Source organism: Rhinoderma darwinii, chromosome 8 (assembly GCF_050947455.1).
Source record: "Rhinoderma darwinii isolate aRhiDar2 chromosome 8, aRhiDar2.hap1, whole genome shotgun sequence".
Taxonomy (NCBI): Eukaryota; Metazoa; Chordata; class Amphibia; order Anura; family Rhinodermatidae; genus Rhinoderma; species Rhinoderma darwinii.
This window is the reverse complement of record NC_134694.1, coordinates 42,068,654-42,085,629: the sequence shown is the minus strand read 5'-3', so window position 1 is coordinate 42,085,629 and position 16,976 is coordinate 42,068,654. Positions and strand designations below refer to the sequence as shown.

General features: G+C 42.4%; 1 protein-coding gene across 1 annotated transcript in view; it reads right to left on the bottom strand.

The window, feature by feature from the left end:
* Nucleotides 1–735: 735 nt before the first annotated feature.
* The window catches only part of CNGA2 (cyclic nucleotide gated channel subunit alpha 2), a 56,888-nt gene continuing 40,647 nt past the window's right edge, over nt 736–16,976 (bottom strand). Inside the window, exons 5-7 of the mRNA XM_075834263.1 lie at nt 2,921–3,027; nt 1,565–2,328; nt 736–1,347 (exon numbers count right to left, since the gene is read on the bottom strand). Of these exons, the coding sequence (XP_075690378.1) occupies nt 736–1,347; nt 1,565–2,328; nt 2,921–3,027 (1,483 nt within the window). The remainder of the gene's footprint in view (nt 1,348–1,564; nt 2,329–2,920; nt 3,028–16,976) is intronic.

Here is a 16,976-nt window from a genome sequence, read left to right as displayed (position 1 = left end):
CACCCAGCTTGAAAAGTTTCCCCCCTCCCATATACTAATGTGCCACAAACAGGAAGTTAATATCACCAACCATTCCCATTTTATTTAGGTGTATCCATATAAATGGCCCACCCTGTATATATATAATGTCTACAAAAGCATTGCAAACGTCATTATACTAGCGATGTGGTCTTGACTTTAATTGATCATTTCATTTTAGCCTCCTATCAATCATAAACAGGCATCATCCCCAAGATGTGTTCAGTAGAGCGCAATTCAATTCAATTTTACTTCTACATAGTAATGTTCTCTGATCATAAAAATACGTAGAATTGAATATCTTTAGCAATGCAATATTTGTGTAAGCACAGTTTATATATTTTTCCTGTTCTTTATTAATAGGATAAATTTGCTTGGTTGCTTAGCTAGTCCCCAAGAGATGAAGTACATGTAAAACAGCCATATGCTGAAACCATGAGGTAATTAGTAATGTGTTGGATGTTCATGTCCCTGTGGGCACAATTATCTATCTACTAGGGAATTTAAACTGCACCAAAACCTGTATATGTGGAACAACTCAGAGATTTGATTTTAAGAAATCCAAAAGTTTTGTTCTTTGAAAATGCAATACAAAAACAGCCCAATTGAGCTGTAATTTTTTGGTAAGCATAGTAAATTTTCAGAGTAGCTTGTAGAATAAATACATTTTTATGAAAGACTTTTGCTAAAAATCTTTCCTTAGGGATCACTCTTTCCTTACATGTCATCTGAGGAGATCTCACCACCTTGAAGGTCTTTTAATTTCCCCTCTAAGAGCGTAAGCCTTTGTTTGAGGTTCTGCTGTGCATCACTATATTCTCTAAGCAAACGGGCAAATCGAGTGTGCAGCAGATCCAAATTGGACTCTAGAAGCTCTAGTTTCTCTTCTGAAGATTTACCTTTCATTGCATGTTTCTCTTTTGTTTCATCAAGTAGACCCTCTTTTACAAGTATTTCTCTTCCTCTCTCCTCGAGAATCTTCTTAGCATCTGGATATTCTACCAAAGCCTCCATCAGATCATCCTTTGATAGGCAGAAAAGGTCAGAGTAACCAAGGCTACGAATGTTGGCTGTCCGACGGTTGCCCATCTTGCTCCCCTCAATATTTAGAATACTAATCTCACCAAAACAACTTCCTGACGTTAGAATAGCATATTGAGTAATTCCATCTTCCCCAACAACAGCAAGTTTTCCTTCCTTGATTATGTACATTTCCCGGCCAATGTCCCCTTTCCGACAGATGTAATCTCCTGGGCTGAAAACCTGGGGGCGCAGTTTGAGAACTAACTCCACTAGAAGACCAGCCTCACAATTTTGAAAGATACGTACCTAAAATATAATCATAATACCTGGATCAGAGATGAAAGAGAAATGACATAAATAACTTACAACAAACTAACGGGCACTATAATATGTTCATATGGGAAGAAATATACCATATAAAAGATAAGGAAAGAAATATACCAATTAACAATGTTGCAGTCTCATATAAAGCATTAAGTATTAAAAAACAACTATAAAGATGGAGATTTTAGCAGCAACTGACCTTCTTTAATGTCTCAAGGTGAACATTTATGGCGATTTCAGCCCTTAATTTGTCAGGCAGATTTCTCAGCACTTCTCTTTCATCTACTGTCTTTTTGTTCGTCCAAAGATAGTCAAACCACCGGATGACTTTGACTTCCAAAACTTTGCTTACCTTTCTAAATTGCATATAGTGTTTGATAGCATCTATTTTAGCCTGGAATTCAGCCCTGGTTGCATTCATGTTAGAGATCATAGAACCAACATTTCCAACAATAGTAGCAAAGATTAAAACACCAACCAGAAAATCAAAGATGACAAAAAGGTATTCTGTGTCTGTGACTGGGGGAGGGGTTTCTCCAATTGTAGTGAGTGTTAAAGTAGACCAGTACAAGCAGTAGACATATTCACGAGTAAGATAACCGTAAGTGGGATCAGTAACATTAGGGTAAACCCATGTGTCAACACCAAAACCTATTGCCTTTGATATAGCGTAATATATGCAAGCATTCCAATGAATAATGAGTAGAATGTAAAGTACTAGATTGAATATTCGGAATATATTTGGGTAACTAGTTCGAGTCTCAGTTTGGTCAAAACATTCAAACATGCGTGGGAAATGTAGTAGCCGATTAAAGCGTAGCTCTGGGCGGTGAATCCCCAGTGCAAGGTAACCCAAGTCCGTGGGAAGTATAGAGATGACATCTAATTTAAACTGCAAGGTTCGGATGTAACTGTCACTGAGCATCTTGGGATCCCGGACAAGTAGTCCTTGCTCCAAGAATCCTAGAAATAGGAGAAATAGAGTTCAGAGCTGTGATGTTTGTTAATTTTTTTTAATGTCCTTTTGAGTAGTTTTCATTCGGTCATTGGAAAAGTGCAAAAGCCAACATGGACAGATGTTGAATTGTTAATGTTAGCACAGTCCAGGTGTCAAACATTGTCAAGTGTACATTTAGAACACCTGTATAGAGCAACATGAGTACTATGGGCAAAGGAGTGCAGTAGACTCACAAGACCTTCCTACCTTTATTTCTCCCCCACCTCTTGCAGTTTTGTCGGTCATCTCCCTCTGCGTGTTTTTCCTTCCCGGTTTGCCCCAATCCTGTGACCTGATTTAGTTCTGATATGTTAATGTTTCAAATAGCTTTTCCCCATTATTTGGTTTATTAGTTAAACTCATTTGACTATAAACATCTTGAGCCATATTCCCAGTGGGAACTCACCTGTTCCATCTTTGTTTGACCCTGTACTCTGGTAATACCAAAGATAAAGAGGAAATATAGACCCTATTTTTTTTCTCTTATGAATGTTTTTGATTGTTAACAAATCTAGTTATTATAAAATCCAGTAAAAAAATATTGAAAACATAGCTTACCTGTACGAAATCGAATGATTATGTCAATGATGTATATGATGTCAGAGACATAATCTAATGTGAGCCACACTATAATATAGCTGATTTGAAGGTCATTGAAGCATGCCCTAAAATAAAGAACAGGGATTAATTCTTAGTGGATAATTCCACCTTAAAAAAAACAGAGACTCTGGTTAAAATGTGAAAATTTGTGACATTTTGTAATTTAGATAGTTTCAATAAAGTGAAATATTAGCAGTGAAATCATTGCATGTATATAGCTTGAGGTTAGTTTATTAACTTTCAAAATCCTGTTTGTTTTCTGGAGGTCTGACCAGGGACACATTACCCATAAGGTACAGAAAGTAGGCACATGCCTATAGATGGTACTGCTTGAAGGGGGCAGGCAGAGATTGTCAGAGAGCACACAGCGGCTGTCATTATGTGTGTTTATTCTGTCATTGTGTAAGTCCCCATAAACAATATCATAGTATCATAGTTTGTAAGGTTGAAAAAAAAACATGTGTCCATCCAGCTTAGCCTATTATTCTGAAATGTTGATCCCCTTCATGCCGCCAAAACAGCTCTGACCTGACGAGATATGGACTCCACAAGACCTCTGACGGTGCCCTCTGGTATCTGGCACCAAAATATTAGCAGCAGATCCTTTACGTCCTGTAAGTTGCGAGGTGGGACCTCCATATATTGGACTTGTTTTTCCAGAACTTTCCACAGATGCTTGATCGGCAACAGCGATTAGGGAATATCTTTGCCATGAAGAGGTGTACTTGGCCTGTAACATTGTTAAGGTAGGTGGTACATATCAAAGTAACATTCACATGAATGGCAGGACCCAAGGTTACCCAGCAGAACATTGTCCAAAGCATCACTGCCTCCACCAGGTTTCCGTCCTCCCATAGTGCATCCTGGTGCCATCTGTTTGACTGTCCCCGTAATGTAAAAGAAAACGTGATTCATCAGATCAGGTCACCTTCTTTCATTGCTCCATAGTACAGTCCTGATGCTCATGTGCCCATTGTAGGTGCTTTTGTTGGTGGACAGGGGTCAGCATGGGTACTCTGAACCTGTCCGCTGTGACCCATAGGCAGAAAGCTGTGAAGCACTGTGTATTCTGGCAACCTTCTATCATACCCAGCAGTAACTTTTTAAGGAATTTGTGCTACACTAGAACTTCTGTGGAATCCAACCGAATGGGCGAGCCTTCACTCCCCACATGTATCAATAAACCTTGGCTGCCCATGAAACTGAGGACTGAAGCTGCAGGAAAAATCTTGCAGCTACATTTTATGGGACATGGCTTTCATTTATATCTTAGAGCCAGAGAAAAGTCAGAAATGATTTCACATAGCTCTTATAATAACCACTACATACAAAATGATAATGACCCGATAATGCCAGATCCTGTCTTTCAGCCAGTGTTTTTTTTTCTTTTTTGGTACTGGCAATAAAGCCTTTTGTGTGAAAAAATACAACGGGCTCTAGAAAAGTCTGCCCCCTAATATGCCATCACTCTGCCACCTTTATGCCACCACTCTGTTCCCTGTATGCCATCACTGTCACCTGTATGCCACCAATCTGTCCCATGAGTATTCCATCACTGTCCCTGTATGCTATCACTGTCCCTTGGGTATGCCACCACTCTGTTGCCTGTATGGCATCACTGTCTCCTGTGTGTCACCACTCTACACTCTGTATGCCCATTGTGCAAAAAAATACAATGGGCTCTATAAATCTCCTGTTGGTCAGTTCTTTAATTTTTCATGAAACATTAAAATACAAAATGCTCCTTCCTATATACATTATACTGACTGTATCCACACACTGACCTTTAGACAGGGATAGACCCTCCTACTCAATACCCTTTTACTGGTGCAACATAACCCGCTCCACACCCACACTAGGAAAATCCACTACTCAATACGCCTCTTCCTGTAGCATAGGAGTAGATGAGGAAGAGGGCTATTGAGTAATGGACTCCCCCAGCGTGGTTAGAAAGCAAGTTGCCTTACACCTCCTTCTTTAAAAAACTGGGTCATTGGCAACATGGCTTGCCTTATATATATGAGTATGATGATTATTATTGTTTACAAATCAGCCATCAGTGGTGGAAGATTTCTTTGTATAAAATGTTCTTTTTAAAGATTTTTTTCAGAACTGAGAGGCAATTTTCCTTGCTCTGGTCCATGGATATTTGTATCTTTTACATCATAAAAGTGTTGCACTCTTGACTATGCAACATAGAGTTCTCCATGTTGATATATTGATCCATTTATACTAAAACAATAGGGCCCATAACCTGGCGTAGATGCCATCTGTGCTCCCATCGATGCAAATGCAAAACAACTATTAATTGACCATATATTATGAATAAAGTTTTCAAAATGTCCATGCTGATATTTCATAAGTTGTTCAATTATTGTAGAAATGCGAATGTGATCTAATTTTACTACTTCTTTGGAGCAAGAAGGTCCTGAAAAGTGTTTAGCATTACAAAATTCACAAATTTGGTTAAGAGTGCCACATGAATGTCTTGCAACAGCATTTTTATCATGTATGTTGTTTAAGGCCTTATAGCGTGTAGCATTTAGTCTAGCTCAGAGAGCCCTAACATTTCTAGTCTCTATTATTGCGGTTTTGACGCATTAGAATGCTTTCTTCCGGCTGTTCTTGATGTCTATTTCTGAGTTGTCTTTGTGCCTTTCAATTGCTGAGATATGCCCCTTTTTCGGGGGTCATGTTTTGTGCTTCTGCAATTTTAACATTACACATGCGCTGAGATTCAGCTTCAATTTGTTGTGGTCTTATTTCATTATGACGATCACCCAAAAGCTGAAGCTCAGCATTTCTATAATCTGTAGTTTGATGTTGCCACCCTTTTCTACCATAATTGGTTTTGCTGCGTTTAGCATTAGACATGGCATTGTTTATAAGTAGAGTAATGTTGTCGTCTGAAGTGCGTTCACCCCCCCGCCCACACACACACTATCTGACCTTTGGCATTCAGTTAACAGGGTTACATGACATCCATGGGCTAAATGAATAGGAATAGTGGTGAAATTATTGTTTATTATTGCAACAGCTCATGTACTTGTATTACAAACACTCTATGTGATGTTGTCATGCCCATAGCAACCAATCAGAGCTCAGCGTTCCTTTAATTAAACTGCTACAAACATACGCTAAACATGTCCATAGGACTCCATTAGCACAAAAAAGTCAAAAGAGTGTATTTTTGTCTTCCATCGGAATTCCTTTTATTTGGAGGATAGAATAACGTAGTAGACTACGCTATTCGCTCCTGAGGGATCCCGCAAAAAAAACATACACTGGGAAGTATACTTCTTTAACATGAGAGTCTATGTGTGACGGATGCTACTGTATGGCATTCGTCAAAGGTATACATTTAGTCCCTGGGCAGAGCATAACGTAGCACACAGCATGGGGATTCTGGCCCTGGGACAGTAATGTCAGGGGTTTTCAAATACGGAGTTCCCAGACAAAGCATCGGGCACAATCTGGATGGAGAATCCGTGACTGGAGATGCCCCTGACGCCTCTGTCTTTATATGGACAGTCATGTCAGGGGCTTTCAACTATGGAGTCCCCGCCCAGAGCACCAGAAGCGTTCTGGCGGGGACTCCAAGAATGGAGGAGCCCCTAACATTACTGTCCATATATGAACCGTGACATCAGGGGCTTCTCCAGGAGTGGAATCCCCAGCCAGAGCATTGCTGATGCTCTGTCCAGGTATTCCAGCATCTCATTGCACCTAATATCACTGTCAAAGCTCCTAACGTCAACAGGAATGGAATCTCCAGGCGGGGCGTTGCTGTTGCTCTGGTCATGGATTGCGGGATCTTAAAGCTTCTAACGTCACTGTCCATATATGGACAGTGACGTGAAGGACTTTACTAAGACAGGAGTCCCTGGCCAGAGTACTTGCGATGCTCTGGCCCAGGACTTCGTAGTTGAAAGCCCCCAATATCACCGTCCACATGGCCGCTATCAGGGCAGTACTAGGGGTACTAGTGTAAGGGGCCCAGCCAAACCTAATTGAAAGGGGGCCAGGCAACTGCCGCCACTTGCCTTTGGTAGAAAAAAACAGGCCCCTGTAATGGGGGCCCAGTGGTCAAACACCGCCCGATCGCGAGCACCCGTGAGCTACCGCACGCACCTGCGAACGCCTGCGCGCACCCGCGGATGGGCGCGTACCCGCGGATGGGTGCGCGCAACCACGGACGCCCGCGCGTTCCCACGAACGCATGCTCACATTGACGCACACACGACTCACCTGGGCCTCCTCCTCCACTCCTCCAGAGCGTAGCTTAGTAAGGAGAGGTGGAGGAGTCAAGTTGTAGCGCGGCGGCAGGCGTTCTCCGATCCCCGCCATTTTCTGGAGCCTGGAGGTGAAGGTCTGGACCTGGAAGACTGGACCTGGAAGACATCGCCTGACAACGAGGACTGGAGTGGGAGCCAGCAGCTCTTCTGACACAGTAAGTAAAGTGTCTGAAAGTGCTGATTAAGTATGGCCCTGTTCACAGGGAGTATTTTGCAGGCAGAAAAAATCTGCCTCAAACATTCATTAAAGAATTTTGAGGCAGATTTTGACCTGCCCACACTATCTTGCTGCGTCTTTTGCCAGCGGCGATTGAGGACAGAGTGAACACTGCGGATTTTATGCAACACATTTCATTGCAGAAAATCCGCAGCGTATAACAGTAGCAGCAGAGTGGATGAGATTTCAACAAATCCCTTCCACCCGTTGCAAAAGAAATTGACCTGCAGTGTGGTTTTTAAGCCGCAGCATGTCAATTTATTCTGCGGAATCGCTGCTCCTCTGTAGAGGAAATCCAGCGGTTCTGCCGCAAAAATCACAAATGAGAAAAAAAAGGTATTTTTTATTTTAAATTTATAAAAAAAGTTTATACTTACCCCGGCCGTAGTCTAGGCGACGCAATCCTCTATTTGTAGCGCAGCCCGGCCTCCTGTCATGACATTTCATCCCATGTGACTGCTGCAGTGGTCACATGGTCTACAGCGTCATCCCAGGAGGACGGGCTACGTTCAGAAGAGAGAGAAGCGTCGCCTACACTACGGCCGGGTTAAGTATAAACTTTATTTTTCCTTGCAGGATTTCCGCAGCGGACATGCCTCACGAAACCTGCACCCCTATTTAGTGCGGTTTTGCTGGCGTTATTCCCTGCGGCTACCGGGGCGGATAAGCTGTGTAGTTTTACTCAGTGTAGCCGCCTAGTGTGTTCCTACCCTTATGATATCTCTCCTGAAGCTGCTGCCTGTCCCTAAATAGGTCCAGTAAAATGAGTAATTATTTTTATTTTGTGAACCATCTTAAAAAAATACAAAACTTTTGTTTTAGGCCTTGTTCACAGCTGCGTTGGAGGCTCCATTGCAGATCTGACCAAAAATACCGGATAAAATAGTGCAGCATGCTGCCCTATTGTTTTAGTTAAAACCACGGACACCCCAACGGAAATCCGACAAAACCCATTAAAGTCAATGGGTTTAGTTGGCGGCACGTGTTGTCCGTTGTGCAAAGGAACAGGCGCTTCTTATTTTTCCGTTGTACTGCTCTGACGGAGAATAACGTAAAGCTGAACGCAGGTGTGAACCCAGCCTTACATTTTGGGCATTTTGCGTAAAATAAAACTTGCACTCCCATGCAGGCGGAGCTTGTACTGAGCGGCGGTCAAGCATGTACTCTGCTGTTTCCGTCATTCCCATACACTTTGAATGAAATGGAAGCGTGCAATGTCCCAATGTCCTCAATGTCCCCCTCACTGCGGGGGGTGCAGTGAGGAGGATCTGGGGGTTTGGGACCCTGGTTCTTTTGAGCACAAAAAAAAAGAATTAGGCTATGTTCACACGGAGTATTTTGGGGGAGGAATATCTGCCTCAAAATTCCGTTTGGAACTTTGAGGCAGATATTCCTCTCCCTGCACGCCGATTTTCGCGCCGATTTTCGCGCCGTTTTTCGCCCGCGGCCATTGAGCGCCGCGGGCATAAAACAGCGCGAAATACGCTTTCTCTGCATCCCATTGAAGTCAATAGGAGGTCAGAGGCGGAAGCGCCTGAAGATAGGGCATGTCGCTTCTTTTTCCCGCGAGGCAGTTTTACTGCTCGCGGGAAAAAGACGCCAACGCCTCCCATTGAAATCAATGGGAGGCGTTCTCGGGCCGTTTTTGCAGAGTTTTGTGACGCGGTTTCCGCGGCAAAAAACTCGGCAAAATACTCCGTGTGAACATAGCCTTAAACTGTAAGCTTATTGTTAACCCACCTGCTGGCCTCACTTTCTTGCTTCCCACTCCATTCTCTCGTTCTGGTCCCAGTTGTCCGGGATCCAAGATGGCTGCTACTGTCTCAGACTTGCATGTGGAGAGCATTGTCTGCAAGTCTGAGACATTCCCCCACCTCCTTCACTGCTCTCAGAAGGACAAGCACCGATGATGTCAGCGCTGTGTCCATCTCTTCTGACACTTTTCCTGCTGTGTTCTTGACAGGGGTTCCGGCTGCAGCAACATCCTCACTGACAGCGCGTCAGTGGAGGACGGAGGAAGACGGCGCCAGGGTTGGCATGAATCAACTTCTCTATGTAAGTTTTGTATCTCCCATTGTATGCTTGTAACAGCCTTATATGTTTTATTGTCTGTGTTTTTTTTTACAGGTTTCAGTATCTTGGACTACGTAAGATCGTTGTAGGATCAAATTTTTACCAATAAAATGGTCAAAGCGGGCTGTAGGGGGGCAGTTTATTTCAATGAAGTATTCTTTATACATTTTTCCACTATATAACAGAACTAGTAATCGAGGTGGCTGACTGACACCTCTCCATTACAATCGCTAGGGCTTGGCGTCAGTCAGAGGTGTGCTATGTCCACTTTTAGCTGACACCAACCCCTCCAATCTTTTACCCCAGTACCCAACGCACCAGGGGTACTGGGAAGAGCCGAGGACTATCAGGAGCGGCCCATCTAATGTGATGGGTGGCCCCTGGGACGGCCGCAGGCTGGTGTTTTTAGGATGGGAAGGAACCGATAGCCATGGACCTTCCCATCCTGAGAATTTCAGACGGTGGTGGTTGGTTTTTCTTGGCTGGATAGAGAAATAGGAGGACCCCACATGTTTTTTTGTTTAATCATTTACTTATTTTTTTTGTAAGAAAGGCATTACACTATGCCATAAATGCAAATATATATATTAAAAAAAAACATGAAGAAAATCAATAGCTGCAGTCTGATTATCCGAATGGGAAGGTCCATGGCTATTGGTCCCCTCCCATCCACAGACACCAGCCTACGGCTGCCCATTACGTTGGTTGGGCCACTCCTGATGGTTCTCGCCTCTACCCAGTACCACTGGTGCATTGAGTACTGAGGTAATTGGAGGGATTAGTGTCAGCCAAAGGTGGACATAGCACACCTCTGACTGACACCAAGCCCAAGCGATTGTAATGGAGAGGTGTCAGTCAGACACCTCGATTACTAGTTCTGTTATACAGTGGAAAAATTAATAGAAAATACTTCATTGAAATAAACTGCCCCCGCTACAGCCCGCTTTGACCATTTTATTGGTAAAAATTCAATCCCACGACAATCCAATGTAGTCCAAGACACGGAAACGCTTAAAAAAAATCCCACAGACAATAAAACATATAAGACCGTTACAAGCATACAATGTGATATACTTACAAACAGAAGCTGATTCATGACAACCCTGGTGCTGTCTTCCTTTGTCCTCCACTGACGCACTGTCAGTGAGGATGTTGCTGCAGCCGGAACCCCTGTCAAAGACCCAGCAGGAGAAGTGTCAGAAGAGATGGACACAGCGCTGACATCATCGGTGCTTGTCCTTCTGAGAGCAGTGAAGGAGGTGGGGGCATGTCTCAGACTTGCAGGTAATGTTTTCTATATGCAAGTCTGAGACAGCACCAGCCATCTTGGATTCTGGAAAACGGTGACCGGAATAAGGAAGCAGAGCCAGAAGCAAGTAACGGAGGCCAGCAGGTAGGTTAAAAATAATTTTGCAGTTTTTAATTTCTTTGTTTTTTTAGACTGAATGGTTGCTTTTTAACCAGTAAGCAGCAGCTCCAATGTGCGTCTAGCTGCGGTGTATTTAAGTTGCTCAGCAATCTCATGCTGCAATCTAGCACATCTTGATGTCACGCTCAACATCATAAGCGTTAACCCTAACGTTTAAAACTCTTTAGAACTAATGACGAAGCTCTTTACAATGTTTATATATATATATTTATTTTTTCTTTCACTTTTTATTTACTTTCAATTTTTATTATTGCTAAAGGTCCAAAGCGATGAAAAGCAATCCCAGTGACACCAACTGCTGTGTCTGGATAGGGCAGAGGGAGCGGCTCAGCTTCAGTGTGTGGTAAGCACTTGTGAGCCTGATACCCCCCTGCTGAAGAGAAGAGAAGACTGCAAAGGTAAGTGTAAAATGAATAAATGGGTTACATATAGAACTAGAATAATATTTACACACAGGGGTGTAACTACATTGTGCTGGGCCGCATGCCACATTTTTGAATAGCCGCGTCCACTTTAAACCCTTAATGACCAGCCTATTTTAAACTTTAATGACGTAAAGTTATTTTTTACGTTTTTCCATCGTCACATTCCAAGAGCTATAACTTTTTTATTTTTGCATCGACATAGCTGTATAAGGTCTTGTTTTTTTGCGGGAATAGTTGTATTTTTTAATAGCACCATTTTGGGGTACATATTATTTATTGAATAACTTTTATTAACCTTTTTTGGGGGGGAGGGGATAGAAAAAACCCTGAAATTTTGCCACTCTTTTTTGCGTCCTAAATCTACGCCGTTTACTGTGTGGTATAAATAACACAATAACTTTATTCAGCGGGTTGTTACGATTGCAACGATACCAAATTTGTATCGATTTTGTATGTTTTACAACTTTTACACAGTAAAAACACTTTTTTTTCAAAATTATTTGTTTTTGTGTCTTAATATTTGAAGAGCCATAACTTTTTTATTGTTCCGCCGATGCAGTTGAATGAAGGGGCTTTTGTTTTGTGGGACGACTTGTAGTTTTTATTGGTACCATTTAGGAGTAGATGTGACTTTTTGATCACTTTTTATCACATTTTTTTTAAGTCAGGATTCATAGAAAACAGCAATCTTTCCATTGTTCTTTTATTTTATTTTTTATGGCGTTCGCTTTGCGCGTAAAATAATGTAATAGCTTTATAGTTGGGGTCGTTACTGACGCAGCGATACCAAATATGTGTAACTTTTTTGCTTTATTTTGTTTTTTTAATAGTAGAGCTGTTTGTATGGGGGAAAAGTGGGTTTTTCATTTTTTTTTTCACATTTTTTTTATTAACTTTATTCAACTTTTTTTTACCTTTTTACAGGTCACACTAGGAGACTTTAATATGCGATCCTCCAATCGCTGCTATTATAATAAACTGCAATACTTTTGTATTGCAGTGTATTACTGCCTGTCCGTTTAAAACGGGCAGGCATCTGCTAGGACATGCCTCTGGCATAGCCTAGCAGGCATTCACTACATTCAGACCAGGGGCCTTTATTAGGCCCCCGGCTGCCATTGGAGACACAGACACTTGGCAAAACCACTCAGATGCGGCACTCGCTATTGAGCGCCGCACCTGAGGGGTTAAACGGGTGAGATCGATACTAATATCGATCTCACACGTTCGAGTAGTGATGCCCCCAGCCCTAAGCGACATCTGGTAGCTGAGAGAAGAGAGATTTAACGACTCCCTGCTTTGTTTATTTATTCTGATGCAGCGCCATAAAAAGGCTTATGCATCAGAATAAAGCCCATTAGTGGCCGCCGTGAAAAGGCGTATTGGCGGTCACTAACGGGTTAAGCATGGACCCCAGAACCGACACAAAAATGTAAACAAATGTACTCCCCACTACTCACTCCTCTTGCCTTCATGGCCTGGTACACAAGGCCCACTGCCACATCCGGCCGGGCATCATTAGTAAATTATACAAGACACAGCATACACCGTCCTAACGCTTCGTTAAATACGAGGATCCGGTTTTAAGTGGGGCACGCCCATTCCAGGTCGACCCCCCCCCTGTGACCGCAATTGTTGTGCCACTGTATTAACAACCTTTTTCTCCCTTTGCTCTTATGCATCTATTTTGGATCATAGATGGGGTTTTAAGATTATACCAAAACAAATCCTGTATCTTCTATTTTGTTTATGTGAACCTGTCGGCCTGTTAATGTTGCCCTAACTGCTGGCAGTATGATATAGTGACAGGTGCACTGATTAAACTAAACTATGTGTTACTCTAAAGTGCCGCGACATATAAGAGAAGTCATAGCTTTAGCACTGGCTTGTGTCCATTGTTAGGCCAGCATGAGTGTGCTAAAAGGTTCCTTTTAAAGGGGTTTTCCAGGCCCTAAAAATTGATGGCCTATCCTCAGGATAGGCCATCAATAGCTTTAGGGTCAGTCCGAGCGCTGCTTCCCCTTCATTTCTACTCGCTCACTGTGAATCATCGACACGGATGTAGCGGCGATTCACAGTATTGCAGCCCTCTCCCAATGAAGTGAATGTGAGAAGGCTGCAATACTCTGAATTGCACTACATCTGTGTCGACGATTCTCAGAGAGCAAGTAGAAATGAAGGGAAAGCAGTGCTCGTACAAGTCCTGCACTCTCTTCAAAACAGCTGAATGGTGGGGGTCCCGGTAGTTGGACCCCGACCTATCAGCTATTGATGGCCTATCCTGATATTTCTAAATGATATTCATTATTACGGCCTAATTCCAATAAATTTTGCAAAAGACCAGTGGGGTCTAAATGCTTACTATACCCCTAGATAGATTCCTAAAGGGGTGTAGTTTCCTAAAAGGGGTAATTTTTGGGGGTTTCCTACTATTTTGGTCCCGCAGGCACTTTACAAACATGACATGTCACCCGAAAAACCATTCCAGTTAAATTTGAGCACCAAATGGTGATCCTTCACTTTTGACCCCTGCCGTGTGTCCAAAAAGCAGTTTATGACCACTTATGGCATATTGCTGTAATCAGGAGAAATTGTTTTTCAAATGTTGGGGTGCTTTTTCTCCTTTATGCCTTGTAAAAATTGAAAATTTTATTAGAAAAAATGTTGATTTTCATTATCACGGCCTAATTCCACTAAAGTCAGCAAAAAACCTGTGGGGTCAGAATGCTGACTATACCCCTCGATAAATTTCTTGAAGGGTGTAGTTTCCCAAATGGGGTCACTTTTGGGGGGTTTCCACTGATTTGGTCCCTCAGGGGCTTTGCTAATACGACATGGCACCCGAAAATCATTGCAGCAAAACTTGAGCTCAAAAAGCCAAATGGTGCTCTTTCCTTTCTAAGCCCTGCCTTGTGTCCAAACAGCAGTTTATCACCACATATGGGGTATTGCTGTAATCGGAAGAAATTGCTTTTCAAATGCTGGGGAGTTTTTCTCCTTTATGTCTTGTACAAATTGAAAATTTCTACGTTTTTTTGGAAAAAATTTAGACTTTCATTTTCACGGCTTCATTCCACTAAATTCAGCAATAAAACTGTGGGGTCAAAATGCTCACTATACCACTTGATAAATTCCTTGAGGGGTGTAGTTTGCCAAATAGTGTATTTTTTGGGGTGTTTCCACTGTTTTGGTATCAACAGACCACTTCAACTGGACATGGTGCCTAAAATATATTAGAATAAAAAGAAGGCCCCAAAATCCTCTAGGTGCTCCTTTGCTTCGGAGGTCTGTGTTTCAGTGAATTAGGGCCATATGTGGAATATTTCTAAAAACTGCAGAATGGGGGCAATAAATATTGAGCTGCGTTTCCCTGGTAAAACCTTCTGTGTTACAGAAAAAAAAGGATTAAGAATGAATTTCTGCAAAAAAAAAAATTTAATTTGTAGATTTCATCCCTACTTTGCTGTAATTCTTGTGAAAAGCTTTCTAAATGCTGTTTTAAATACTTTGAGGGGTTCTGTTTTTTAAATGGAGCAATTTATGGGGATTTGCATTGTATGGGCGCCTTAACTGGTTCCCGACCGCTGGCTGTATTTTTACGGCCAGCGGTCAGGGTCCTTAAAACCCGAGCCATAGACTTTTTACGGCTCGGGTTTTAACTTGCTGCCCGCGCGATCGGACAGCTGAAAGTCGGGTCTCCGGCTGTCAGTGACTGCCGGGGACCCTGAGGGGACTGGTCACATGATCGCCGGGTGCCGTTACTGACAGACTGCTGCTGGGTCTTACTAGACCCAGCACAGCCCAGTTAGTGACAATCGTCACTATGAGAGGGCTGATTTCCCCTGTAACTGGGGCTGCTGTGCAGCCCCAGTTACAGTGGAAAAACATGGTGTAAAAGAATGAAAAAAAATATATAAAGTTCCCCAAAGGTCTTTTTTGACCTTTTGAGGGACAGACCATAGTAATAAAAAAATAGTAAAGTAAAGTGCAAAAAACAATTAAATAATAAATACACATAAAATACCCACCCCAAAAAAAAACGTTCCCCCCGCCAATCATTGTTGTAACGCTAGTGCTGACCCAATTACCCTAATATAGACATGTAATATATTACAATTTACGGTAAACAATGATGATTACAAATAAAAGGTCTATTTTAGGGTAAAACTATGTTATTACCCAAAAAAAATAGCTGAAACGTAAAAAAGCTTATTTTTCTACTATTATTTTCAAACCTTATGAATAAAAATTCTAAAATAGCAAAAAAGGTGTGTATAAAAACAATAAAAAAAGAAACCTGCATTGTCTACGGAAAAAAACGTCGCAAAAATCACGTAGTTAGCCCAACAAATAAACAAGTTATAGCCATTTAACTAACACGTGCTAAAAATGGCTAAACGGTGTCTGGTCCTGAAGGCTTAAAATAGCCCGGTCCTGAACTGGTTAAAACCACTTCACAACTGAACTCATCCCTGTAAATATAGCTTTTTGAAATTTTCTTGAAAATGTGATAAATTTCTGCTAAAGTTCTAAGCCTTGTAACGTCCTAGAAAAATAAAAGGATGTTCAAAAAATTATGCCAATCTAAAGTAGACATATGGGAAATGTTAATTAGCATTTATTTTGTGTGGTATTACCATCTGTCTTATAAGCAGATACATTTAAATTTAGAAAAATGCAAATATTTGCACTTTTTCGCAAAATTTTGGTGTTTTTCACAATAAAATACTAAATGTATCGAAAAAAATGTACTACTAACTTAACCCCTTCCCGACATTTGCCGTATAGGTACGTCATGGAAAGCATTGACTTCCCGCATCTTGACGTACCCATACGCCGAATGTTTGGGACCGGCTCAGAAGCTGCCTTCATCACCGGATCTCAGCTGTATCTTACAGCTGACATCCGGCTATAACGGCGGGGACCGAAATTAGCTTAGATCCCCGCCATTAACCCCTTAAGTGCAGCGCTCAAACGCGATCGCTGCACTTAAGGTGTTTGCAGCTCATCGGAACCCCAGCAATGAAATTGCCGGGGTTCCGGTGGCTGCAATGGCAACCGGAGGCCTAATACTGGCCTTCCGGTCTGCCTAGCACCGAAGCCGGTCAAGATCCGCCCGGCGGCGGAGCCTGATCGGCTTCCGTAGCTGCCGGAAAGATGGCGCCGGGTCAGGAGCTGATCCGGCGTCATCAGCGGTGGAAGTCAGCTGTATGTTACAGCTGACATCCACCTGTAACTAAAACAGGAAATAAAAAGAGACACGGCGCCACATGGTGCAAAGTAAAAGTAAGATAGGGCAGGGGAGCAAACTTTGTTAGGAATAAGCTCACCTAGCCCAAAGGACACCAATGAGTGTCAAAAGAGTAGTAGGGCTGCTGCTGCCAGGTCCAAATCACATCAAACGAAGTTTGTTGTCCAGAAGATAATTTTAAAACATAAAAAAATAGGACCATCGGCGCTGCACGAATGAAGAGAAACTGGCGACTGCTGTTATGGCAACAGGAGACACAATGGTCTCCTGCTCTGCCATTACGGAAGCCGATTTAGGCCTCGCCGGGAGGCGAAGCCTAATCGG